General features: G+C 55.0%; 10 protein-coding genes across 10 annotated transcripts; 5 read left to right on the top strand and 5 right to left on the bottom strand.

Annotated features, from left to right (window-relative positions):
- Positions 1 to 519: 519 nt before the first annotated feature.
- Positions 520 to 2157, bottom strand: CGGC5_v002713 (uncharacterized protein; the record flags this gene model as incomplete). Its single annotated transcript, XM_066151023.1, has 6 exons — positions 520 to 867; positions 932 to 1223; positions 1274 to 1706; positions 1812 to 1955; positions 2003 to 2042; positions 2095 to 2157. 6 exons carry the CDS (start codon positions 2155 to 2157, stop codon positions 520 to 522), a joined length of 1320 nt encoding a protein of 439 aa, XP_066009357.1.
- A 1115-nt stretch (positions 2158 to 3272) lies between these two features.
- ZNF876P (putative zinc finger protein 876) lies at positions 3273 to 5643 on the bottom strand (the record flags this gene model as incomplete). The annotated part of the gene is made up of 5 exons (XM_032031579.1): positions 3273 to 3571; positions 3620 to 3912; positions 3959 to 5125; positions 5174 to 5228; positions 5541 to 5643. 5 exons carry the CDS (start codon positions 5641 to 5643, stop codon positions 3273 to 3275), a joined length of 1917 nt encoding a protein of 638 aa, XP_031888745.1.
- A 1524-nt stretch (positions 5644 to 7167) lies between these two features.
- Positions 7168 to 7542, top strand: CGGC5_v002715 (uncharacterized protein; the record flags this gene model as incomplete). The annotated part of the gene is made up of 2 exons (XM_032031581.2): positions 7168 to 7243; positions 7397 to 7542. 2 exons carry the CDS (start codon positions 7168 to 7170, stop codon positions 7540 to 7542), a joined length of 222 nt encoding a protein of 73 aa, XP_031888675.2.
- A 4011-nt stretch (positions 7543 to 11553) lies between these two features.
- GLC8 lies at positions 11554 to 12449 on the top strand (the record flags this gene model as incomplete). Its single annotated transcript, XM_032031583.1, has 2 exons — positions 11554 to 11623; positions 11710 to 12449. The coding sequence occupies 2 exons, from the start codon at positions 11554 to 11556 to the stop codon at positions 12447 to 12449; spliced, it is 810 nt and encodes a 269-aa protein (XP_031888674.1).
- A 547-nt stretch (positions 12450 to 12996) lies between these two features.
- On the bottom strand, positions 12997 to 13410 carry LCL2 (Long chronological lifespan protein 2; the record flags this gene model as incomplete). The annotated part of the gene is made up of 2 exons (XM_032031584.1): positions 12997 to 13190; positions 13248 to 13410. The coding sequence occupies 2 exons, from the start codon at positions 13408 to 13410 to the stop codon at positions 12997 to 12999; spliced, it is 357 nt and encodes a 118-aa protein (XP_031888865.1).
- A 332-nt stretch (positions 13411 to 13742) lies between these two features.
- Positions 13743 to 14717, top strand: CGGC5_v002718 (mitochondrial 54S ribosomal protein bL27m; the record flags this gene model as incomplete). The annotated part of the gene is made up of 2 exons (XM_032031585.2): positions 13743 to 13938; positions 14053 to 14717. 2 exons carry the CDS (start codon positions 13743 to 13745, stop codon positions 14715 to 14717), a joined length of 861 nt encoding a protein of 286 aa, XP_031889005.2.
- An 892-nt stretch (positions 14718 to 15609) lies between these two features.
- On the top strand, positions 15610 to 18556 carry CGGC5_v002719 (uncharacterized protein; the record flags this gene model as incomplete). The annotated part of the gene is made up of 6 exons (XM_066151024.1): positions 15610 to 16186; positions 16290 to 16672; positions 16731 to 16949; positions 17001 to 17054; positions 18039 to 18204; positions 18258 to 18556. The coding sequence occupies 6 exons, from the start codon at positions 15610 to 15612 to the stop codon at positions 18554 to 18556; spliced, it is 1698 nt and encodes a 565-aa protein (XP_066009358.1).
- A 207-nt stretch (positions 18557 to 18763) lies between these two features.
- FUI1 (Uridine permease) lies at positions 18764 to 20456 on the bottom strand (the record flags this gene model as incomplete). Its single annotated transcript, XM_032031587.1, has 2 exons — positions 18764 to 19252; positions 19305 to 20456. The coding sequence occupies 2 exons, from the start codon at positions 20454 to 20456 to the stop codon at positions 18764 to 18766; spliced, it is 1641 nt and encodes a 546-aa protein (XP_031889015.1).
- Positions 20457 to 21386: 930 nt separating this feature from the next.
- hxnY-4 (2-oxoglutarate-Fe(II) type oxidoreductase hxnY) lies at positions 21387 to 22574 on the top strand (the record flags this gene model as incomplete). Its single annotated transcript, XM_032031588.1, has 2 exons — positions 21387 to 22436; positions 22485 to 22574. The coding sequence occupies 2 exons, from the start codon at positions 21387 to 21389 to the stop codon at positions 22572 to 22574; spliced, it is 1140 nt and encodes a 379-aa protein (XP_031889014.1).
- A 1189-nt stretch (positions 22575 to 23763) lies between these two features.
- On the bottom strand, positions 23764 to 25261 carry pelF-1-1 (putative pectin lyase F-1; the record flags this gene model as incomplete). Its single annotated transcript, XM_032031591.1, has 3 exons — positions 23764 to 24653; positions 24720 to 25066; positions 25119 to 25261. The coding sequence occupies 3 exons, from the start codon at positions 25259 to 25261 to the stop codon at positions 23764 to 23766; spliced, it is 1380 nt and encodes a 459-aa protein (XP_031888820.1).
- Positions 25262 to 26044: the final 783 nt, after the last annotated feature.

The raw sequence follows: 26044 nt of genomic DNA on the forward strand, positions 1-26044 counted from the left end.
GTTGCTTCCCGGATAGTGCTCCTTTTAATAGCGCCCAATCAACGACACCAGGTACCGCTGGTGGAGCGAGTCAGGGGCCTTTACAGCGGTTGAGCCACGCTGTAGTCGCGTTCTTTAGGGGAATGTCTTGCCGAGACGGGAGATTGCAATGTTGTAGTGAGACAGCTACAGCTCTAACCGATTGCGAGCTTGCGATGAAGACTCGGGAACCACAAAAGAGTCTTTGAATGAGACGAGTGACTGGTGGCCTCGTTGGCAACGAAGCTTGACGTTCGATAACTCAGTTGAGTGATTAAAGGGATAAAGCAGAAACTGTCGCTTGGCTTTTTCTGCCTATGTAGCAGTGGAAAGTAATTTCCGCTGGTGAGACAACTCGCTGTAGGGACCTTCCGCTCCTGCCTGTTTTGGGGGCGCCGATGCCAGCGCCGGCCGAAAAGGTGTTGCCGGTCGGAAGTGTGGGGGGCCACTCCCGGGACATCCTCCGAGATTTGAGCCACCACATCCGGGACACGGCAGCATTCAGGTAAAATCTGGTCGCAGCCAGTCAAATGTGTCCATGAGATCAAAGTTGAAGTCCAGCTGCGCAGACACGTCCCAGCTTGAGATGTCCACAGGCATGGCATTGCCGACGGCGCCGGCATCGTTCAGTGCGTGGTCGAGTACGTGCTGGATCACGACTTTGCAGTCGGCGCAGAGGTCTGCGTTCGGAGCGGAGGGCTTGACCCAGGACAGGAAACCGACCAGCAGACTGAGCTGTTGAATGATATTGGAGCGGGAGGGTTTGGGGTTTTGAGGGTCACCGGTGGGTGTAGGCCGGAGAAGCTCCAGGCATAAAACACCTCCGCCCGGAGCGGCATACGCCATCACCTGCGATCAAGGTCAGAATCATCAAGAGAGGGTTCGTAAACCGTACAGAGAAGATTGAGCTCACCAGCCACATGAAATCCCAATGCAACGGGGTAAACCGATCCATGTTGGTCCAGAACATGACGGCAGTCGATACCATCTCGAAGCTCACTCGTAACAGGTCGTCGTTGTTCGTATGGCCCCCACGAAAGAGCAATTGTTCGACGAAAAACAGATTTTGCAGGTGCTCCAGGTGCACAACCATCAGTGTATAGAGCGTACCGTCATTCAGTGTCGAATTCTTCACCTCCGCGGTGTTCAAACGCATCGCTGACGGCAGCTGAGCATAAGCCTGCAGCTGTCGCTCTTTTATACCCCTGAAAACCAGTCAGCATCATACTCTGAAGACCCACGAGATAATACGTACTTGAGAGTTTGTAGCGCTGGAACTACCACGGGTCTGACTGCCAGAGCAATCTCAAATATGTCATCGCGGATCATGGAGAAGCACACTCGGGCTCGCAGGTTACCTACAGGCAGAAGGGCGCCGTCTCTATTCCACCCATAGCTGTCTAGGCCCTCTGCTGCCGCTTTTCGGGTATCCTCGTCTGCCAACAAGTCCTCGTCCCGTAGAGCAAGTGGCAAGGGTGTCGAAGTAAACTTGCCGCACAGAAGAGGAGGACGACCCGTGAAAGTAGATCCTGCTTTGTCGCTGTGGAAGACGTGGCCAAACAATCTTCGCCGTAGTTCAGACGCGAGGGTCGGCACGTATGGCTGGTTTGGCGCGCTGTCGTCGATGTGAAGCCCAAGAGATGTCAGGAGAGTCACGCACTCTCCGTGGGATTGCCAGCACGAAAGACCTGCGATCGTAGATCAGCCATGAAACTTGTCAAGAATAGGTGCCCAAGCGATGGTGTTCCCTGGACTTTTCGACAGCAAGAATAATGGTTGCGTTAAAAGCTTACTGGCATCTCCATCAGCGACAGAGTCAACGATTCCTCGCTTGTAATGAAGGTAGACCGACAACGTATTTCCTGCCTTCGAGGCCGTGGCTCTGGCGAGCAGAACGCAATCGTTGAGACATTTCCGCAGGACTGCTGCAGACTTCACTGTCTTTGGTGTATTCTTGACTCCCCGCGAACCGAGAAACCAGTACGCGAAAAGCAAGCCCAGAGTTTCCCAGCGGGTATTTTCTCCTGAAAATTGTTCAATGTAGCGGTTGCCGTCTGGCTCATTTTCCACAAATACCTTTGATGTGTTCATGCAAACGATCTCTGCCAAGTCTGATAGCTTAGCTACGTTGTGATCCATCGTCTCAAAGAGCCTGCCATAGTGGTGATAAAAGCGGTCGAGGGCACGTGGCGCAATGAGCTGGAAAGCGATGTCACACTCGTTGAAGTGGGAGCCGAATAGAACTTGCGCATCCTCTCTTCGAGGGATACGTTGGAGAACAGAAATGCATGTCTTTAAAACTGCATCTGACACCCGTTTGTGTTCTGGTTCTGTGTTGGGTGTGTTGATACCGCTTCTGCGTGCCCTGCTTGTAAGTTGGGGTTGGAAAGGCGACAGAGCGTCCCGCGTTTCTTCGTATATGCCGAGGTAGGAAGTGAATCCAAGGAACCCAGGGGATTGCGCATCGACTGGGCTATCTGAACGAGGACTTTCACGTTCCTTCTCAGAACGATCGCGAGTCCCGGTGATTGAGCGACGGCGGGTTCGGGCTTCGGGGCTGGCTGAAGTAGGCGACGCACTTCTCGTTCTTCGCCCAACATGCTGCCGAGTCGTCGATGCAGGCGGCTCGGAATCCTCTGTCTCATAGTCACACGGCTCTCCCGGCCTTCTCCGTCTTCGACAGCTTCTGCAGACCGGGCGAGCGCGGTCGCAGGCAACCTTGCGCCGATGACATGGGCCGCAGGCGTGCGGCCGTCCATTTCTTCGGCGAGTATTCGGCGAACTGGGCGTGACCATAGGCATGTCGACTTTCGGCGATTCGATTTGGGCAAGAAAAGAGAAAGGCAAGACCTGCTACAAGATTAGAAGAAAAGCCGGTTTGCTTCTTGACCTCGGTGCCGAGAACGTGGTGCGTTTGTGAGCGGGAAGAAATTTCGGGGTCGGCCTCGGCTGAACTGACTAAGGCCCACTAGTTCGGTGCCGAACTTTGGCTTTGCCGTGCCGAGAATCAGCGATGACATGCACACCTAGCTGACAGTCCTGATGAACAGGCTTGGGCGAGAGATTCTGCTTTTATTCATTTGTCAGAGTATCAAGTGAGTTGGGTGGCGAACCTTCCATGATCATGAAGCCGACGAACATATCCCACGCTCCCATCCCGTGATGCCGCCAAATACCGAAAAATACACGATGCCGAAGTGCAAGCAACCGGCAACCTATGCAACAATTTTGCTTCGCAAACCGCTCAAACGCCCTTATATGTCCCTATACTGACGCACAAACTCATGCAATTCCACGAGAGACTCGTGGCCAACTTTTTGCATGTACGCCGAACTCCGATCCCCAGAGATGGCGACTTTGATGATCTGCTTCGCTGCCCAGCAGAGCTCAGTGTTGTATCTGACCATTCCACTCTTTTCGAATACAGTGGGATCCATGCGGCTTTGTATGGTCTCCCACATTGCCTCCCAACGTGAGATGGCGCGAGAGAGATTCCGAGTGCTGGGGCCCAGGACGCCCATCAAGTTTGCAGTGAGCACCATACCATTGATACCTGCGAATTGTCAGCTTCAAATTACCACATACGGCCGGGCTAACATACCAAATATGAGAATTTGTAGGTCCGTCGCATTAATGTCTTGAAAGGGGAAGCTCCCCATACCGTTCCAAGTGTCGCTCATCAACGCATCCATGCAGTGCTTAAGTGATACTATCCTCCTCGCAGGATTGAACCCCTTGGTATTGGCAATTTCATAATACTCCTCTGCATTGCTGGCATCCCATAGTTCCAGCGGACAGGGGAGATCGCACGTTATCTCTGAGGTGGAGATCATGGACGGCACGTTGAACATGCCGGTTTGTTGCCAGTCTGCCAAAGCCATCCAAGTTGCCAGCCTGCAATCGTTAGATCAACCACGATGTCGGAGAGAGCATGACCTACCTAATGCGAGACTCGTTCCGCACAAATTCATCGTACTGAAACAGCGGCGCATGCCTCGTCTGAGCCAGCCCAAGACAACGCACGGCCTGGACCAACACCGGAAGCCTTTGCGTACGGTTCTTTCGCCGCGTTGCCATATCGTTTCGGAAGAATTGCACACTATGAATCATGACCGCTGCTTGAAGGCTCGCCTCCAGCTCAGGGGTCCACTCAGGCGTCACGCCGTTCGGGATCATCCTATGGAGCCTTCTGAAGATGTACTCCTCAATGAGACTCAGGTAGGCCCGTGCAGCTAGAGCGTCATCGCTGGGCGGTGATCTCAAGGCGCCAGAGACAGCAACAGCGATTAGGAGCTCTTTCGTCGTCCGGTCCGTGCCAAAGTCTGGCCGGTGCAGGATGGGAAAGTCGATATGGCTTACGCGGAAGTACGTGGCAGCAAACATGCAGAGATTCTCCGCCGAGAAGACGGAAGTCGCAGCAACGCGGTCAAAGGCTCCGTCATACCACGGGTCGCAGATCTTCAATGCATGGTGGAGCTCTTCAAGTTCAGAGACGATCATGGCTGCCCGCGACTCGAATATTGCCGGGTCGTACGATGAAGTTGGTGTATGTATTAGCGACGCTGTCAGTCCGGACGTTTCCGCGAGCCCGGACATGGCATAAAGGTAGTCAATTGACTCGGGGACGAAACCAGTTGCGAAAGGGTACGGTAGGAAGGCGGCAAAGTCCTGGTCGATAGACAAGCTCGGAGGGAACGGGGCAGGCACCACCGGTCTCATACTCGAATCAAGCCCGTCGCCTTCAGTCCTGGCGGCTGCTTCACTAGCGAGGAATTCGAGAATGTTTTCCGAGTTTGGGTTTGTGAGGCCGAGGAGGAAGGCGACTGTGATCTTTGTGCGGTCCTTGTCGTTGTTGTTGGTGGGAGTACCGACGGCTGTTGACGAAGCCGAGGAATCCGTCGCAACGGACGGCGCGTCTTCGAGCCTGTGGTAGGTACATGCTAGCTTGCGAGAGACGCAGCGCTCGCATGGATCGGATGTGTCGCATGATTGTTTGCTGTGGAAGCAAGCATCGCACGCCCGGGGCTTTTGGCCGCGCTTGAGAATGGGAATGGCTTCATGGTCTTTTTTGTTCGGGCAGTGAATAGTATGCTTGCGGCAGACGTCGCTGTGCTGGTTTAGAAAAATGGTTCTAAAAGAAGAGGGCCAAACATACCGTCTAGCAAACGACTTTTCGCAGTAAAGGCACTTATAGCTTGCGCCTTCGATATCTAGAGAGGTGTGAGCGTCAAGAACACCGAGATAGCATGTGAAGATGATGGCAGATGAGATGAACGGTTCACACTCGACTTCAGCTGGCAAGTCGATGACTGAACCTAAACTACAAGGGATGAATGATCTCCACAAAATTATGAAGGCAGCCAAACCACATCAGGATAGCAAAAAAAAAAAAAGGTCCCGTCCAGGGGGGCTCGCGAATGGCTTCATGGTCTCGAGAACAAAAGTCCCCCAATTGAGACAGAGATATTACCCGTCACGCCCGGAACAAGCCGACGGAAGAGATCAAAGATCGCAAGACTTACGTGTGGATTCGTGCCGTCGCAAATGAGCGCTCCGCTGATACTGCTTACCGCAGGTCGCGCAGGTGTACCCGCGGCCGCCGGTGCCAACGACAGACTCCGGCATCTCGGGTCGCAGCAGGCTCCCGAGGCCCAACGCTGATAGACTGGGAGATCAATCGAAATCGGGCATAGAACCGAGACAGATCACCCGGTGCTTGTTGGTGGGTTTGGACGGAAAGGGCGTGAAGGAATCGTCAACGGGGATGGTGAAAGGAGGTGGGTTTTATCCGAGCTAGTCGGAATCTCGCGGACTGGGCGGACTGCAATTGTCCTTGACGGAGTGAAACCCTGGACCTGGGCCCGGACAAATCCCACTGCCGGGGTCGTTGGCTGCGACGCCGGTGGGTTTTCACCTTAAATCCAGCGCGATCCACTCCTGACGGGTGGCTGGGCTAAGCCTGATTCGGATGTCTGGGCATGCCGTGTAAGTTGAGATCATGGGGGCATGAACGGCCATCGGGGACATTAGGAGTGCGGATGAGGTCCTTGAATATTCCGAGAGAGATATTCTCCCTATTTCGGTCTTTCTCTAGATTTTTAACGGGTTCTTCTGTTGAACATTGATGCTTTTGCGGCGTCAATCTGATTATTGGATGCCAGTGCTTGTGTTTACTTCGTCTTCACTTGATCAATCGATGTTTCGCATGAGTGTGCTATTGACAAGTCCTATCAATTTCATTGCATGAGATCCAATTTCTCCTGTTCTTTCCCACGATGTATGGTGTAAATTTGCAAAAAGGTAGGTTCGAACGAGTTGCCCGATAAGAGCCTTGACAAGAGTGAGCAATTCTAAAGTGACAAACAGCGATTTCCCGCCATGCGACGCGAAATATTCTAGCAAAAGCTGGTACTCAAATCAGTCCGGGCATTCCGTTGCTTCCGCAGACATCAGCGCAGACAGAACGCTATCGACGAAACCACACCGACGCCAAAACGAAAGGGGCACCGCCGTTCAAGATTCCACCCAAATCAAAGGCATTGGCAAGAAAAGAACCTTCAAATGCCGTTGAATACGCCTTGTAAGCATCTCCTTAACGATTCTTCTTTCTATCTTCTATTGTCCATGAACTGATGTGAGGGGGGCAGAACGACGCTCGATGCGATTGTCAACTGGGCCAGGCAAGGCTCCTTTTGGCCCCTGACCTTCGGTCTCGCGTGCTGCGGCGTCGAAATGATGCATGTTTCGATGCCGAGATATGATCAAGATCGATTGGGTATCATCTTTCGCGCGTCTCCCAGACAAGCTGATGTGATGATCGTGGCCGGCACTGTCACCAACAAAATGGCCCCTGCCGTCCGGCAATGCTACGACCAAATGCCGGAGCCGAGATGGGTTATCAGTATGGGCAGTTGCGCCAACGGTGGCGGGTACTATCATTACAGTTATTCGGTGGTCAGAGGGGTTGACCGCATCATCCCCGTGGACATTTTCGTTCCGGGCTGTCCGCCGACGCCCGAAGCGTTGATGTATGGCGTCTTCATGCTTCAGGCTAAGATGAGGAGAACGAAAATCACCAGGATGTGGTACAGAAAGTAGGGGTATAACTCTACTGTCCATCAAAGAAGCACATGGCAGATACGAAATGTCATGTTGATATCAAAAGAATGGACTACCAACCGCCACGAATCACGGGATGATATTCAACACTTTTTTGGTCTCTATGGTGAGAGTATTTCTTGATAACGACATATCACCGTCTCTAAGCGAAGTACATACGTGCATTTTTGACCAGATAAACCACAAAGGCGTCTGCGTTTCGGGCAACCAATCGTTCAGCTCTTCGACCCTGCTTGAGACCATACTTGAAATCGAGCAGTTATGTCATCACAATGGTCATCATTTCCCGAAAAGGATGAGGACGACGACGAGGACGACGGCAAGGACGACGGCAAGGACGACGACAAGGACGACGACAAGGACGACGACAAGGACGACGACAAGGACGACGACAAGGACGACTAAATGAAAACAACGACAACAATAGAAGCGACGACGATGACGATGGTGGCAAAGTGATTAGAGTATAGCCATAGGAAAAGTAGCCGCTCTAGCACAGAAAAAATAGGCGTTCTCATCATCATATAACCCATTCGAGAAGTTCGGCCCATTTCGGGCCAGGCGAGATCTGGTGAGCATACGATTTCCAATGCCACCGGTTTGGCTTGAAGGAACATGCACGTTTTGGTATGCATGTTGTTTGCAAAAGTACTTGGCAGATGCTGCAGTTATATGCAAATACTCAGGCAGATTAGAGAATCATGCCTCAAACCTGTCAGCGAACAATGTCCACAGCCAGGGTGGTATTTGATCGGTTGCCGTTTTCAGCAGTGGCAGCTTACAATGTAAGTACGCGAGCATAGCATGAGCCTCAACTCAGCTACATCATACATGCTTCAAAAGAAAACGAAGCTTGACGTCCAATCGACCGGAAGTATTCCTCGGGAAGAAACCTCATCAAATTTGGCCAAAGACGTATACACAAGTAACCTCGACCTCATTTCCACAAAGGACGCAAACAACTGCAGTGCTGCATCAAGTCAGACACCTTCACGTAAGCTGATGATATTACATGCCCTGGTCAACAGCCATCTGAAGTTTTTGTGTGGCCTTTGCATGCAAGAACGGGGTGGAGTAACCCGAATTGGCTCGTGCGACATGTGCCACTGGAGAGACCGCAGCAGTGTGTATCACTGATGAACGGAAGGATTCACGGATAAGCCCGCATTCATAGCCTCGGAGGATGGATGATGCTTCGAGGCTGTGCGTCGTCGTATTCAGCCGCATGAACACCTTCTAGAAGGAATACCGGAAGCTGGAGTTATCAGCTTCATTTTAAAGGTCCAGCCTTTTCCAAATTCCCAAGAGATGCCAGCCATCAAGGGTTTCCAAAGGTACTGCGGGCTCAAGGCAGAGGGGTTGGATCTTCTTGATATGTGCTGTTCTAGTGTTCCAGGAAAGTGACAACACAAATGTGACTGACGAAAACAAAAACAGATATTATAACATGGACATGGGAGGGACGGGTATTGGCCGCAGATAAATTCACTGCTGAGTGGACCGCGATTTGAGCATTCTAGAACAGGTTTGTTTGCGACCCGCATCAGGATGTTTGTTTATTCCCAACTCAGGGAATGTTTCATGGAGATTCCATCCGGGATTCTAGTGGAACCCAGACGGGCGGTTCAACGGGGTCTCCCACGGGGATTAAACACACGGCGGATGAGCGGCCGGATGAGGAAGAAGAAACAACGGTAGAGAGCGGGCCGTTTGGGAAATCATGTGATGATAGTTGGAGGGTCAAAGCGACATAGCAACGGGGTTCCGAGACGTCGGACAGATTGGACGGACACCGAAGGCGGAAGGAGAGTGGCAGCGAGAAAGGCAATGTCTGACCACCGGGACCACGGCAGCGCGCACGCAGCAGAAGTTGACTGGCCGAGCGCGGAGCGGGGACGGATCGGCAACTGTTTTGGCGACAGAATTAAAAGAAGAACAACCAAGTGTTGACTTGCTGACTTGGATGCACCCCGGATTTTGGACTGGCGACGACGAAGATGGTTGCGTGCCGGCGCCGGGAGCCGTCCGTCGATGACGGAGTGATGAAGGGCGAATGGATCGATTAACTTCATTAGCTGGGAGGAAGGCCCCTACAGAGAGAGAATGGATAGGGCTTCCGGGCTAGGTTTAGCTGGAGTGCATGAAGTCTGGGGAAGAGTCTAGTTGAATTTGAGTGTCTGCATGAGGTCATGTTTTTGGGATGACAGGCGCGGTTTGCTGGATGCGATTGAGGGGAATCCAAGGTGAGGAAGGGACTGAGTCTGAGCTCAGCGTTGTATGGTTTGTGGGTGGTGGTGGTGATGTGAGAGGGGTGATGCATGTCGAATGACGTCGTCACGATGGGGGTAGCGAGGGAGGGAGGAGTAAGACGGATAATGTGAGGTTGGAGGCGGCAGCACTCAGGAAGCGACTTTGACGATGCAGCTCAGTCAATGGGAGCGGGCCGGCTCGAAATGCCGCGGCTGAAGCGTAGGTAAAATGGTCACTTCAAGCTGGTTCGGGCCTGGTGCGGATGGGATTCCGGAGGCGAGGGAAAGAGTCGGAAGAGGAGCGAGCCAGTGGCGCACTTGAGGTGAATTACAGCTTGCTTGCCTTGTCGAACGCAGCAGGATGCAGATCTGGAAATAGGACAATTTTCGGGCGGTGCAATCACACACACAGCATTGCGCGGTGGACGAGGCAGCAGCGACCAAAAAAAAGCGCTCATCGCCTCGTTTCCAGCAGACGGCAGAGTCAGTTAGAGGTGCGCTTTTCTGATGCAGTGCGGCAATGCGGGCGATCGCGATGCAGTGGTCTCAGTCACCATGCAATAGGTAGGTAGCGACAGTAAAAGAAGGAACGGCCAACGGCTGAGGTCCTGCCCTGGACGTTGGACTCTGAAGGGAGGTCCTGCATGTTCCAGGGTCCACACCTGCCGGCCTCGTCCAATCCGGGCAGCGAACTGGTAACAAGAAGCAAGTAGCGGGTACTTTTGCCGGGCCGGGCTCCCTTTCGTCCAGCAGGTTCCACCAGTCGCCGTGTCCGAGAGTCTGGCGGCCAACGGGCGCTGGCAGTGGCAGCCCAAGCAGCCTGAGGCAAGCCCAACCCCGCCATGGGCACTCACGGTGCTGGCGGCCAATGTAGTCGAAACAGGCACCAAGATGCCCTCCCGTCAGTTCCATCCTGCTGCGCCTTGCTCGCCTCAGTTTATCTTGGGCGAGGCACGGTACCTTAACATAAGCTAGGGAGGTAGGTACCTAATAAAGCTAGGTAGGTAGGTAAGCTACAGTACCTAAGCAGAGGCTAATGCTGCAGTGACACCCGACGTCAAGTTCTTAGGACGCTCCAACCGTGACTTTTGCAGTGAAGCCGCTCCAGCAGAGAGAGGCATCCCCAGCCTCCATCTCCACACCCTCACCCTCCATCGCGAAGCAGGGAGCCATCTTGTTGGATGAGGTTGAAAAAAAGCAGGAAGAAGACGACTTGTCGATGAGAGGCATCTGTAACGGACTTATTTGAGAGCATCCCTTCCCTCACGTGTCTTGTTAACTACACCTGCACCCGGCACCTGCTTCGTGCATCTTGTTCTCTTCTTATTCGAGAGTGTGATTGTATAAGACATCTCCAGCAGCAGCAATACCCCAAAAGCCTCACCTGCCACCCTCATCACCACCTCTGGGGCACCAGTGACCTCCATCACACCTCACCGTCTTTCGTCTCCTTTTCTATTCGTGCCGCATTCTCCAACTCTGAATCACCCATCCCCCTCTTCCGACACCCGCCCTTCGCCCCGACAACCTCGTCACATTCCTCCTCTGTCTTCTCGCCCTCGCCCTCGCCCTCGCCCTCTCTCACCATCATCCACCATCGCATTTCCCCTCTTGTTTCACAAACATCACGAGCCTCCATCTATCTTTCTCAGGTCTCTCTGTGAGGCATCCGTCTCTAGCAGTGCCAGTGTCAACCCCTGGTCCGGCGCACCCACCCTGCTGCACCACGCTGAGCGCACCACTGAGCGAACCGCACCACACCCGCACCATCCCTCCACAGGTACTGGTACTGGTACTGGTACTGGTACTGGTACAGGTACCCATAACGCCCTCTGCAGGTCACGAACCACCCCGGCCTCGCCTGCACCACCCCATTCTCCGTCCTGAGTCCTGTCCGTCGCCTTCAACTCCTCAAGACCCCCCCGGCAAACCGACCGACCACCTTCGTCACCAGATTTACGGAACCCCGCTATTTTTTACCTACTGCCTGCCCACATCTGTGACTACACAACTTCCCTGCTGGTAAACCAAAGCCACAACACAACCTACACCACCACACCTCACGAGGTTCGCATCACGTCCGCAACTTCTTCCCTCTAGCAACAACACCAAACCATCAACCCTAAGCTCGTCCGGCCTAGTTCATCCACCCGCGAACTACTTCAAAATGGCAGCCGTCGTCGAACACAGCCCCCCGTCGCATTCCCCTCCGGGCCACAACGCGAAGCGACCCAAGGGTAAGTCCTCGCTCTCCCTCTCTGCCGACCGGCGCGAATCCCACCATACGCTATAGAGCTGCAAGACTGACTGAAATCGTTTGCAGGAATCCTCAAGAACTCATTCCAAAGATCTCCGCCCACCTCGCCCAGCGAAGAGCACCCTCTCACCGAGAAGGAGCTCACCATCGTCAACACCCAGTACAACGCCGGCCACCGTCGCTCATCTTCCGCCGCTCGCCCCTCGGGCTCCCGCCGCCAGTCCAGCCACACACCTTCCGCCCACGGCGACGACGAGCAGGACTTGGAGTCTTCCCAGCGCCTCAAGTGGGACGAGGCGAACCTGTACCTCACCGAGCAGGAGCGCTCCTCGACCATGAAGATCGATGAGCCCAAGACCCCCTACGCTAAGCACTATGACCCCACCGAGGACCCCTCCGAAGACGAAGAGATGGAAGACCCGACCGTTGAGCGCAAGCCTCGCACGGCTCGTGCTGGCCCTGGCGTGGAAGATGATATCCCTGTCATGTCGCTTGGCGAGCCGGAAGAGGCGGTCCCGGAGAGCGAGTCGTCAAAAGAAAAGGCCCTCAAGGCCGTCCACGTCGAGGAAACCGACTCCTCTCACGGCGGCGACGAGGATGACCTGGCTGGTCTCTCCCCCGAGGAGAGGGAGAAGCACCATCGTTTCGAGCAGTTGCGCAAGAAGCACTACGAAATGAAGGATGTGGCCCACTTGTTGGGCCACCCCGAGGAACTACCCGAAGAGGAGGACGACGAAGACGCCGCCAACCCGCCTCCTGTGCCTGCTCTTCCACGACCCAGTCAGGCCACCAACGGCCAGGCCTGAGCCCCAACACCATCAACGACCATCGCGAATGAGTTTTGGCCGGCTGGCTCGGCGGTTCGTCCACCGTTTGGCTGCGCCCGCGTCAAGGAGAGAAGACATGTCACGGGAGACGTATTACGAGCATTTTAACGGATTGTTTACCTGTTTTGGGGTCGAGGTGGAGATCAGCATCCGGCAACGGCGTGGTGACACACGAAGGAGTTCTGGGTGGTTATCACGAATGGTTTTTGCGGCGTTCCGGGGCCTTCGTGTCTGTAATCGTCGCGATTCACCAGTATTGCAGCAGGCGCCCCTCCGTCCTGGTGGTCAGGTGGTTGCAACACCGCCACCAGGCAGGAGCGTATCAGCACGAGTAGGTAGGCTTTTTGCTTCCGCCAGCAAATGGCATATTCAATAGAGTCTCCATTGCCTAATAACTCCTGTCCCATTCGTGAAATAATAATTGTGACATTCTGCTGGCCGCCCCGTGGGGACGTGTCCATTGGTATCCTGCGCCTGCGATGCTTGGTGTTCCCATCATTCTCTCTAGTCTAGCAATCATCATCTCTCAGAGCATGCCCTTACGCGCAAGCTCGACCTTCCTTGCCGCCTCGCCGGCAGCGAAGCCGCCCCTCGAAACGCAGATGCGGTTGCCCTCGGCGAGCTCGACTTTGTCTTGGTTCGCGGGCCAGGGGCAGGGGCAGTGGTGCGGGAAGTGGACGCAGGCGAGGGTGTCAGGGCAGAGGTAGTGTTCGCAGTAGGCTGCAAGGCGTCAGCTTTTCAATCCTTATGATAACCAACCTCCTGGCAAGTACTCACATCCGTCATATCGTTGCTGGTATTGCGATGGGTCGCTGGGGACGTTCTGGGGCTGCTGTTGCTGCTGCTGGCCGCCGAACATTTGCTCAAAGAAGCCAAACTGGGCCTGCGTCGAGCTAATCAGGGAGAGCAAGACGATGGGGAGGGAGGCGAGGAGGCGCATCGTGGGTAATTGGTTTCAGAAGCAATTCGGCGATTGTAAACGTGTTTTGCAGTGATTTTAGGTGAGCGATTGTTTGTGCATTCGTTGTCTTTGTTCCTGCATCTGAATGCGCCCAGCTGTCCAAAAGACACATGCACCAAGAACACCCACCACCACCAACGGTCATCCTTATCGTTATCGCACCCCGCTGACTCAGCCGGAAAAATATCCTCAGGCGATCTCCCTGAGCAAACTCCAAGGTCCGTCGAAATTCGCGATCGCCGAGCCAGCCAATCCATCCGACGACGAATGGGCAGCCCGTCCTCGAAGCACACCTCATGCGTCTACTCCAAATGCAGCAGCCCTTGAGGGCCGCTGCCGCCGGTCTCCTCCGGCCGACGGTCCTCCCGACCCAGCAGCCCTCCGTCGTGGCAGCCGCGAATGCCCTCGTTGCGGGACGCCGATACGCCTCCGTCAAGTCGCAGGGTGCCTACAAGCTGCAGCCGAAGAGGACGATACCGAAGAAGCTGGGAGCGAAGCGGACGGGTGGTATGTGATCACACAATACACGGTCTCTCGGAGGAGGAGGAGGAGGAGGAGGAGGGGGAGACTGCAATTGAGCCTTTTGGTTGGGTTTTGCTAACCTTTCCCCACACATCACAGACCAGTATGTCATCCCCGGCAACATCATCTACAAGCAGCGCGGCTCCCTCTGGTGGCCCGGCGAGAACTGCATCATGGGCCGCGACCACACGATCCACGCCATGGCCTCGGGCTACGTAAAGTACTACCGCGACCCGGCGCGGCACCCGGACCGCAAGTACATCGGCGTCGTCTTCAACAAGGACGACGTGCTGCCGTACCCGACGCACGCGGAGCGCAAGCGCAAGCTCAACATGGCGGCGCACCCGATCTCGAAGCCGGTCGAGACGCCCGCCGTGTCCGCCTCGGGCATCCCGACGCAGGTCGTGCGCGCGGCGCCGCGCACGACCAAGGGCGTGGCGACGCAGCCGCCGCGCGTGCTGAAGCTGCGCGACGACTACTCGTACCGCGAGGACAACTGGCGCATCGGGCGGCTGGTGAAGCTCAAGACGGGCGGGATGAGCCGCAAGGCGCGGTTCAGGCATAAGCGGTGGGCCAAGGAGAAGATGATGACCGGACAGAGGGCGGCGGCGGCCAAGTTTGCGGACATGGAGATTGACGAGTGGACCATTGCGGCGAGCAAGAGGCTTCAGGAGCAGAGGAACGCTGCCAGCAGGGCTAAGAACGTCAAGGCGAAGCAGAAGGCTGCTAAGAAGGCGGCCAAGGCCCAGAAGGCGAAGCGGTGATGTGGCAGGGCGGCTGCATCTGGTGAGGGGATGAGGGGGGTTGTGTAGTACGGCCTGAGATCTTGAGAGGTCTTGAGCGTAGATGTAGAATATCTTGTACAAATCATACGGACCATCCATGACACTGCGTTTGTGTGCTGTGTGTAGCGGAGCGGCTACCTTGATAACTCACCTCACTTCCCAAGACTGCCAACAATGGGCGAACAGACTGTCGCAAGATGGCCTAGAGGTGGATTGTATGCCTGGTTTCGGCAGAGGTCGATGGTTCGAGTTCTTGAGGTGGCCCTATATATCTCCGGTCGTAGTCCATTGTTTTTTCTTTCATCTTTTGAATTTCTTCTGAGGTTAGTGTTATTGAAGCGATACGTCTAGTGACAGTAACCCCCTAGGTATACTATAACTGAGTATAAGCAAACAATTAAGTATTACAAAAGTCTTTTGGTAACACTGATAATTCACCTTTAGAATTAGAAGGAGTCTCTGCACCACGAGATTCACTCTTCCTTCCCTTTCATATGAGCTTGGAGATATTCCAAGTGGGGGTGGGTCTTGCCTTCCTTGTATCTCACTGCTGAATTCCCGCTGCAGGCACATGCCCTGGTCCCTGCCACTTTAGTCGCGTCCAGCGTCCCGGTCGCGTCTCCCACGAAACGTCAGTCTTCACTTCACTCCTACTATTCAACATCCAGAATCGCTCATTAGGATCGCCATCAACGGCCGGGAGGCGCCGATTTCGACGCAGATTTGACACGCTCACGATATCGGGGCCTCTGGGACTTTGAGGGCGCTTCGACTTGTCGATAGAAACGTCGCCAGCTCCCACAGCAGGTACCCCGTGCAGCGCATGCTCGCTCAACGGGCATCGCATTCGCGACGACAAAGAAACCCGATGATGGCATCCAACCCCCCACGCATCACACCCATACCAATCCCTGTACCCGGCCATGCACCATCGCCTCAGTCGGCTCCCGCCACGTCGGCAACGAAGGTGCTGAATTCAACCGCCGCCAACCGCAATGCCTCACCATCGTCGGTTTCCAGCGCAGGAGAGGACCCCGCGAGGAAGATGAAGCGTACTAGTGCCAAGGCGAACGTCATGCCCGGCGCATTCCTGCAGGCGCCTCCGTGGGCAGCTTCACTTCTGAGCTCCAAGCCCTCCACTTCAACTTCGACCGGACCATTAGTACCGCCAGTGCCCAACCTTGCCCCGCCAACTCAGGATCACAGCATGGTCCTGGACAGCCCGGAGCCCATTCGTATTGAGAGCGATATCCTGCCTCCAAATCCTGAAGGCCCCGTGAAGTCGGAATTCAGCCCCGAGGACACGCCATTGGAGGATGTAACACCTGCCAAGCCGTCACTGTCGATGAGCTCCCAGATCCAGGCATTGCAGCAGTCGTGGCAGGCTAAGTCGACTTCAGCGGATTCTCAGGGATCGGAGGAGGTTATTAGACGGGTGTCAAGTGGTGGTGAGTGTGCCTTTGGATGATTCGAGGCTAAGCCTGGCATAGCTGAGGAGGCCAAAATCTGCTTGGATGAACCTCGGAGAGCACGATCTAACATGCACTGCAGATGTTCAGCCTTCAAGGCCGGCTCTCAATTGGACTCAGGCGTTACAAGCGAAGAGAAAACAGTCATCGGGTTTGCCGGGCGGTGACTCCAAACGCAGGCTGACCGAGAATGGCGTGGGATCTGGATCGGAGGATACCACGGCCCAACATGGGTCGAGTCGAAAGTCGATGCCAACATCAACGTCTGCTGAGCCAACGTCTAGTGCCAAACCGGGATTTATCCCCATCAAAAGGCAACCCCTATCTGTATCATCCTCGGACGACAATGGCATGCTTGACGATGATTCAACCGACTCCGACTCTGACTCTGAACCCGATGCTCCAGTCCAGCTTGACAGCGGAAACGCTGACCCTCCACCTCGCCCGTTCAAAATGTTACCAACGGTCAGTGAAACCAAGTCCTATCTCTTCAAACATATACTAATGGTGATTGCCTCGTTAGTTGTATGGGCGACCCGAAAATGAGCTTACAACTACCAACGACGGCGACCGGCTCTATTGCCAGTGGAAGGGGGAGAATACCCCGCTGGAAGCGTCATGCGGCGCGCTTTTGCCCACTGGATACACGCTGCACTCCGATCCCGAGTATCCCTTCATCTGCCCCGATCGCGTGTGTCGCTCCATCTTCAGGTCGATTCAGGGCCTCGGAAAGCACTTCGGGGTAAGTTGCGAGGTTGTATGCATAGGGCCACCGTGGCTGACAACATGATAGGCAAGGCATCGAAACACCATGTACAACGACAACTTAGATGGCACCGTTTCCGCTGTCAGCTTCTTTGACATTCCGGGAACAACACGAGCCTCACCAGTCATAGTTTCTAGAAACCCGCTTCAGGGTGACGAGCCGCCGATGCCAGAACCGCAGACCACAGTCTATAAGCCATATGGTTCAAAGGTTCAAGCGATGTCAACAGCAGCGGGGATGCCTCAATCTCAGCCTTTGTCACAACCTCTATCACAACCCCAACCACAAACGACAGCGACCAGGACAACACGCTCGCACGCTTCCCCTTACTCGACCCTACCAAACCACCACGAGCTGGCACAACCGTCATATTTCCAATCTGAAAAACCCATGACCTTATTGGAGTACCTCACCTCTCAACTGTCACCGACTTACAGACTCCCGGCTGAGAGACCGGACTTCAAGGCTCTATTGAAACTACCAATGGCAAGGCATTTCCCTCCCCAGTGGACGATGAAGCACTCGGGCGTTGGGAACTTGGCGCCCCTAACTGCACTTTCGCTCTTGGTGTTTTTGACTGGCGATCCTGCGCCTGTGTCATGCTCAACATGCAATGGGCCAGATCACGACGCGTTCGAAAACACTCTTCGCCCATGTATCGTCCTTTCCAGCAGAGCACCTTCGTGGCTGAAGGAGACCGTCAACGAAGCATGCGCATCCTGCCAGTGGCGGTGCAATTACAAAAGGCAAAAAGTGCAATGCGATTTTCTGCCAGCCTTTAGAGGGCGGACGTTGACTGCTTTACCATCCCCTGCACCTGCCGCAACTCCTACTCCTATTCCGCCTCCCGCCATCCCTCCCTCGTCTGCACCGCCATCCTACAGCCTGCCCCAAAACGCCAAATTTCCTTATGGAGGACCTGCGGGTGATAACCAATCCGGTGTGAATTCACCGGCTCTTCGTTCCCCAGCCATCACCACACCTCCCGTCGGTACAACGCCTGTGAATACGTCGAGACCAAGCAGCCCGCCGAGACGAGTTACGAGGCATTCTGCGGCCACAAAGACCGCTTCCGACTCTGCCCCTGCGTCGACCTCTTCTACCAAACCGGCTCCCGTCGCTATCGTCCCTCCCAATGCAGGTCAGACAGTGCCAGCAGAGCTCTTGGACATGGAAGAGTGGGAAATCGCTCCTGGACGTGTTCGCGACGACCAGAGCCAGGAACCGACGAGTAAGTCGATGATTAGCCGTCACGCCATGCATCTTTCATTGACATACTCGCAGACGTGGCATTCTCGAATGCATACCTTACATCCAACCAAGCCGTCAGCGTCTCAGAAGATATTGCTTTTAACGTCATCGTTATTAAGCCTGGCGGCTCTCATCGTTGGACCGACGAGGAGGACAAGGTGCGCATATGCTCTGTCGCCGTGGGCAAAGTCAAGGTGAAGCTGGACATGACAGACCCTTTTCAGATTGGGCCGAATGGCATGTTCAAACTGAAGCCTGGCACGTCATGCTCCATCGAGAACAGGACATACATCGACGCCATCATCCACGTTACATCCGTGACGCTTTACTAGACCATCGGCAAATATCACAGGGCCAGAGAAATGTATTTATATGTAAACGACATTAGCGACTCATTTTAAGACACTTGCCGGGGGTATTCAGAGCCGGCGCAAACATATTAGACGTCATTCACCCACCAAAAGGGGGCATTTTCTATTTCAATCTTACACGGAGTCTCGACGTGCCTCATCCTCCGCACATGGCAGGGTCGGGCTGTTCTACGCCTTCATCGCCACCTTCTCATCCGGGCCTTTCATGTCAGCATTCTCGGGCATTGTTACAGCCTCGATAACCTGGGCATCGCCGTCTTCCTCAGGCCTCATATAGTCCCTGGGCTCCACCCACTTCTCCTCCATGATTGGCGGCGGCCAAATCTTGCACGTCACCCAGAAGGTGAAGCCCGACAGAGCAAGTCCAACCCAGTAAGCAAAGTAGTAGTATCTTGTGACGCCAATCGGCGCTGAAACACCCATGTTATTGAGGAAGCCGTAGAAATTAGGGATGATGCCGATGATGTAGGCAACGTAGGCGCGAATATTCCAGCCGTGAGTATAGTAATACGCTCCTGACTTCATCGAAGTGAAGGCGTCAGGAATGTGGATACGGCCGCGGCCGATGAGGTAGTAGTTCACAAGCAGCACGCCGGTGATGGCAGACAGGAAAGTCTGGTAGGACGAGAGGAAGGAGACAAACACCGACGCGGAGCCCTGCGTTTGTTAGCTTCTTAGGATTCGTTGAGACAGTCGGCACAAGACTTACCAGCAGAAACCAGGGGTTGATTGCAAACGAGATGACGGCGCAAACGAAGAAACCTCTCCTGACGGTGATGTACTTGGGGAACAATGCCGCGATATCGTTACCGGCAGGCAGCGAGTTCTCGAAAATCGAGCTGAAGATGCAGCAGTACGCAAAGCATCCTGCAATGAAGAAGCAACCCGCGCGGTTCGCGGCGGTATACTCCGCCGTCTGCAGGTTATCCAGCAGCGTAACCGGATTCCACACCAGCTCCCCGAAAATCAGCTCGCTGCTCGCGCACACGAGGTTTCCCACGGCGGCGACGATCAAGTTGGCCACGGGGAACCCAAAGATGTTGCCCAGGATCACATCGTTCTTCTTCTGGGCGTACCGCTGGAAGTCTGCCGCGTTGGACGCGAAGGTCGCGCAGTTGGCCGCGCCGAGCATGAAGAACTGCACAATCAGCCACGCGCGGGTCGACCCGGTCGCGGTACCCCCGCGGCGGACGACAGGCCCGAGGCCGCCGGCCTTGGTCGCCGTCCACGCCAGCATCGCGACGGCGGAGACGACGAAGACGGCGAGCTTGGCGTAGACGAGGCCGCGCATCTTAGGAACGGGGATGACGAGGAAGGCGCAGGTGATGAGCCAGAAGATGACGAAGCCAATCATGCCCGCGGTGGTGAGCGCGCTGCCCTCGCCCATGGTGTTGGGTATGTCCGCGATGCCGGGGATGATGGCGTGCAGCATGACGTAGATGCACTGGCCGCCCTGGACGGCGTTGACGCCGTTCCAGACGATGGCCATGACGGCGCGGTTGAAGGTCGGCCACCAGGCGCCGTAGACGCCGAAGGCGGTGCGGCAGAAGACGGGGAAGCCGACGTGGTAGGTGGCGCCGGGGCGGCCGTTGAGGGTGATGATGACGGCGATGAGGCACTGGCCGCCGAAGGCGCAGCCGAGGGACTCCCACATGGAGAGGCCGAGGGCCTGGGCGGTCGAGGAGGCGTACCAGTTCGAGACGGTGGCGACGGCGGAGAACCAGAAGGTGAAGTAGGTCCATTGCGTCCAGGTGCGGTCGACGAGCTTGAGGGGCCGGATGTCGTCGTTGTTGAGGAGGGCGTCGCGGCCCTCGAGGGTGCCGGCGGCCGGGGGGACCCGGAGGCGGTTGAGCAGGCCCATCTTGGTCAACTCGTTTGTTGAAGTTCAGTCCGGTGTTCAGGGAGTTGATTAAAGTTGCCCGCCCAACCGCTGTACGAACAGCACGATGTTCGATGAACGTGGTGCAGGCATGATGGGAGGCAACATGCGTGCGAGCGACTTATACCAAATCATGGCGATTCAAATTCTAATCACATCAGAGTCTCTTCGTCAGCGGCAATGATAAACCCAAGATACTGGGTGCCGTCGACGCGGTGGGATGTGGGGGAGATAAGCTGCCCCTGCAAGGATTACACGCAGCGGCATGATCAGCGCGACTCGTAGGACGGCTTTCTCCGGGGCGCACGTGGTGTTCGCGATGGTTTCGAGAGGCGAACGGGGTGTAACTGATAGGTGCAAGCCGAATTATACTTATAAGAGCATGATATCTCCAGCACGTGGTCTTTGAACCGCATAAAATCGTCCATTGCTTACAAGCAGAGGCTCGAGATGGGCCGCAGAACAAGCCCCGGGAAAGCACTCCTGACGCTCCGAAAACCGGGGTGAACCCCGTACCCCACACGGCCGTTGTCGGCCCAGACCTCCGACCGATAAGGGACCGACAAACCGCATCGCACGCCATTATCTACGCCAATCGTGCAATCTCCCGCAGCAGCTGCAGGTTAGGCGAGATCCGGTGAACTCCGCCGGAAATCGAAATAAAGCCTCATTGAGGCTTTACCACAATTGAGGCTCAAGCTGTTCGACGATCTGAGCCAGGGACCCTGTCGTCGGAGTTGAACGGCCTCATCCGTTCATCTGAAGCTATTTATCCGTGCGCCAGAACCTCGCAATCAGTCTTATCGCTACTGAAAGATGACGAGGCCGTAGAAGAAACAATCTCACCTGTACACATCCACAACTCATCACATAGTTCGCCTACACAGGCAGTTTAGACTCAACACCGCCAACATGTCGACCACGGTGACGGAAACGGCGCCGGAGAGCTACAAGCTTGAGCTCATGTCCGCCTACGGCCCCGTCTACCGCGACGTCCTCCGCACCCCGCCCCGGGACTGCTCCCCCTCCGAGGTCCCCGTCATCGACCTCTCCCACATCCGCGGCGCCGAGGCGGACCGCAAGGCCCTAGCTGCCACCATCCGCGACGCCGCCGAGAACACGGGCTTCTTCTACATCAAGAACCACGGCATCCCCAAGTCGACGATCGACGCAGCCTTCAAGCAGGCGCAGGCCTTCTTCTCGCAGCCCAACGAGAAAAAGGCCCTCGTCGCGCAGAAGAAGTCAAAGTTCTTCAACGGCTGGACGGAGAAGCGCGCCGCGCAGATCTCGCCGACCGAGACCAAGGACCACCGCGAGGGCTTCAGCTTCCGGTACGATCCGGCTCACGACCCGGAGCCCAAGGACCCGCAGGCCGTGCCGGAGGCGGTGCAGCCGTGGATGAAGCACGAGGACTTCGTGTGGGAGGGCACGAGCCACCTGCCCGGGTTCAAGGAGGACATGGTCACGTACTGGCGGGAGTGTCTGACGCTGGCGCGGAGCATGATCCGCATCTTTGCGCTGGCGCTGGACGTGCCGGAGAGCTACTTTGACGACGTCATCACGTACCCCGGCAGCGACAGCGTGTGCAACTACTACCCGAAGAACACGGAGCCGCAGGACGCGACGATCGACGTCGGGCTCGGGGCGCATACGGATCTGCAGTGCTTCACGCTGCTGTGGCAGGACAGCGTGGGCGGGCTGCAGGTGCTGACCAAGGACGGGCAGTGGATCAAGGTGCCGCCTGTGCCGGACACGTTTGTGATTAACATTGGCGACTTCCTGCAGAGGCTGTCGAACGACCGGTTCAAGTCGACTGTGCACCGGGTGTTCAACTACGCGCCGACGGACCGGTACTCGATGCCGTTCTTTTTCGGGTTCAACCACAATGAGCAGTGCGCTGTGCTGCCTACGTGTGCGGATGAGAAGAACCCGCCCAAGTATGAGCCGATCAGCTGCGGAGAGGTGAGTTGAAGCGCTTCTTTATTTTACATACTTACTGACGTTTACCAGTGGTGTCGTTTGAGATTTGAGAGGACCTTCGAGTTTTCGAGGAGGAAGAATCAACTCGAAGGCAAGACGGAAAACGTTGCACCGTATTGAGAGACACAGGGCAAATAGCGGTCGTTCTCAAAAGCTTGATTCATTATATCCAAAGCAGCGCTTGAAATAGAGTAAAACTATGAACTTCATTCATGGTCCAAGTACACAACTTCGGTCCACCACCCAAAATTAGTCCTCACGTGCAATAGTAAAAGCCGTTGCAAGCCCGTTTACACTGGCTGAACTCCGAAATAATGCTGCAGTCCCCGCTTGAGTTACACTGCATCCCTCCCGGATGACATTTTGAGCTTGCTGAGGTTGTGGTGTGCGCGGCCGCGGTGGTGGTGGTGGTAGTCCCGTCACTATTGCCGCTGCCGCTGCCGCTATTGCTCGTGGAGGCGCTGCTCCCAGACGGCGACGAATGTTGAGTAGAGACTCCAGCGGCAACACCGATGACAATGATAATGACGATAGCGAAGAACACAACGCCGAATATGATGGCCTTCTGGCGATTACGCCGGAACCAGGAGCCGGTCGGAGGTTCCTCGGTCTCCCCGGGGCTTTCGTTCGCCGAAAGGTACGACTGCAGCTCGGTTACGCCAACAGTTTCAGTTTTGACAGGAAGACCATGATGTTGTTGCTGCTGTTGCTGTTGTACTGACGAAAAGACTTCTGGGCTGACTTGCTGAGGAGTTACTGGTTGAGGGGCTGCCATGTTTGTAGTGTAGATCTGGGCGCGGATACCAAAACCTGGGGAAATGAGTAGTGTGAGATTGCCGTGAGACAAAACTGCCAATGGAGCAGCTTTAAATGCCTTGGCAGGCCCAGGATCTTGGACCAGGCTGAATTTGGCTTTACGATGGTGGCGGGTCGCTCTTTGTTGCCAGCAGAATTCATCGCAGTCTAGCGTAACGCCTCCTACCAGCAGATCGACTTACAAGCCGGGAAGAACTCTGTTATTCATCGCCAACATTGCGCTATGTTTTCAGCTGAACGCCTCAAGGTGCCCTACAGCCTTTCAGCTGAAAGAAATTATCGCCGTAACGGCCACAGGAGGCATCTTTTGGCTTTTTGACGATTATTGAACATGACCAGACGGGTGCAGCACTCGTTTCAGACGTTCAAACAGCCATGAATGTGAACAACTCTCGTGGTAAGATAAAGAATTAGAAACTACATCAGAAGAATGGAAAAAAGCGTTATGTGTTGGTTGGAAAGAAATCTGACAGATGGCCTCAGGAAGCTAGGCTCAAAGGAGGCGCTTGAAGCGCAGAGACCGTCTAGCCTTACAAGCCGACTTAGCCGGCCGAGAAGCAGAAGAAGTAGCATTGACTAAATGGGCAGCAGCAGACAAGAGACCAGAAGAAGTCGGTACGGCAGTGGGTGTCGGCGCCAAGCCAGCAGTTCCATTGACGCTCGGCGGCAGGGTTGGGAAAGCGGTGGAAGTGGATGATGCCGGAGGACTACTGCTGTTAAGCTTGCCAATACCAGCATTGGCCTTCACAAAATCCGGGACCTCGGAGACCTTCATTGGCTTCAGGAGAGACTCCGACGCATACTTGAGCTTGTCGATAGCAACGGTCTTGTTCAGGGGAAGCAGTTCGCCAGACTGGCCACCAACGCTGTTGGGCTCGCAAAGGCGTCCCATGGGATCCTGGCAGGCCGCGGCATCCGCGGAGGTCTCCACAACGAAGATCTCTCCGGCGCTGTTGTAGGTGTTGGGCTCGATGGGTCGGGAGACATTCTCGAAATGGTTGCCCTCGAGCAGGGCCTGGATATGGTCTCCGATGGCAAAGGCGTGGTCGTCGTCTCCCTCCCACAGATTGTTGACGCCCTGGAACATGACTTCCTCGGATCCTCCGACGTTTGGCGCGCGCCCAGAGACATGGTGAAGGTAGTTATAGGCGAAAGTGTAGTTCGCCTTCGAGGCGATGAGGAGGGCATTATAGTAGTGTTGCTGGTTGCAGGAGAAGTCCGTCTTGCCGTCAAACTCGTGGTGGGAGATGGTGACAGCACCGGCAGGGCCCCATCCGGAGACGATGTGCTGGCGGCCAATCAAGGAAGTCTTGCAGTGATCGATCCAGATCTTGTCGGTGCCATCCATGGAGATGGCGTCGCCGCCCCAGATGTACTCGGGGTCTGCGAATGAGCTTCGTCAGCGCCATCAATCCTTTGGCACGGCAAAGCATAGGCGGGGCTACTTACTCAACTCCGTGATGTGGATGTTTTGGAAGATGACATTACTGACATCGTGGGACATGCGGAATCCCTTGCCTCGAATGACACCGCTTTCTCCAATACCGACAATGCTTTTGTTGCTGGCAACATAGATAGGTCGAGTCGGTGCGTTCCAGTAGGTGCAGGAGATCTTCTGCATGTCACCACAGTCGTCGCCAATGTACACCTGACCATGACGGCTAGAGTCCTTGCATTGGTAGGATTTCTCGTCTCGACAGCATGTTCCGTCTGTGGATCCTTCGGTCTCGAGGAAGTCGAACAAACGATCAATCATGATGGTACGGGGCTGGCTGTCAGTGAGCCATTCGACAAGCCTTGAAATCGAGTCAATCTAGCGAGACGTCTCTGTCCTAAGCATTTACTTACTCCTCATTACTCGATGGAACTTGAGGCTTTGCGTCGCCACCACCTGTGGTGCCGGCTGCAAAGCCAAATGCCTCTCCAGTGACTTGCGCAGCTACCTTGCCCGCAGCAGCCGCTGCAACAATAGAAAGAAAGAATGACTGCATGTTGGAATCAAAAGAGTGACAATGAATGAACGTGAGAATCCGCGAAGGACCAAAAGGAGTGGACTGAAGAATTGTACTGCCAAAAGAGCATTGATTCGAATTCCATTGCGTTTGAAATGTATTTAACACCGTGATCCTTCGACACGGAGGTTCCTGTAGGCTGGCCTGGGCCATCTGTACAATAAGATGAACGGATCGTATAGAGTGGGGTTACGTAGACCGATTTGGTGTAGATGTTCCGCGCTTTTCTGCTTAAGGTCAACACAGCAGGGCTCAAAGGCCTTAGTGAATCTCAGGTGGCCGTTTGTGGCCATCCGCGGCTCGAATGTCCGACAGCTAGTCAGCTAACACAGCAAACAATGATTACCGATATCCCTTGGTTTGCTTACACAGAATACGAAGTCTTCCCAATAGGTGTGTCTTGAGCCTTTCCCTAATAAAATGTCAAGCATCTATGGGTTGAAGAACGCCATGTTCCCTCCTTGTGGAGCGGGGCGGCTGTTCTCTTACCCGCTCACTACCTCTGTTCTCGATTTCGTTCTTCAAACGAGCCAGGAAAACACACTGCTCCCATTGTCTTTACCGTTGGTATAGTCATTCTCATTGCTTCTGTCGTCGTCTGTCATCCCTGGAGTCAACTCGCCCAGTGACCAACGACACCGAGAGCATTGTAGCCAGGAAAATGCTCCTCAGCCAACCTTTTGAGGTACCGAGCTCTACAGAATCCTTTCAACATTTTTAACACACACAAGGGTCGAAGGTTTTTTAGAGATGAATCCCGAC

This window comes from Colletotrichum fructicola (assembly GCF_000319635.2).
Source record: "Colletotrichum fructicola Nara gc5 chromosome Unknown KSG_Nara_v1_contig02, whole genome shotgun sequence".
Classification (NCBI taxonomy): domain Eukaryota; kingdom Fungi; phylum Ascomycota; class Sordariomycetes; order Glomerellales; family Glomerellaceae; genus Colletotrichum; species Colletotrichum fructicola.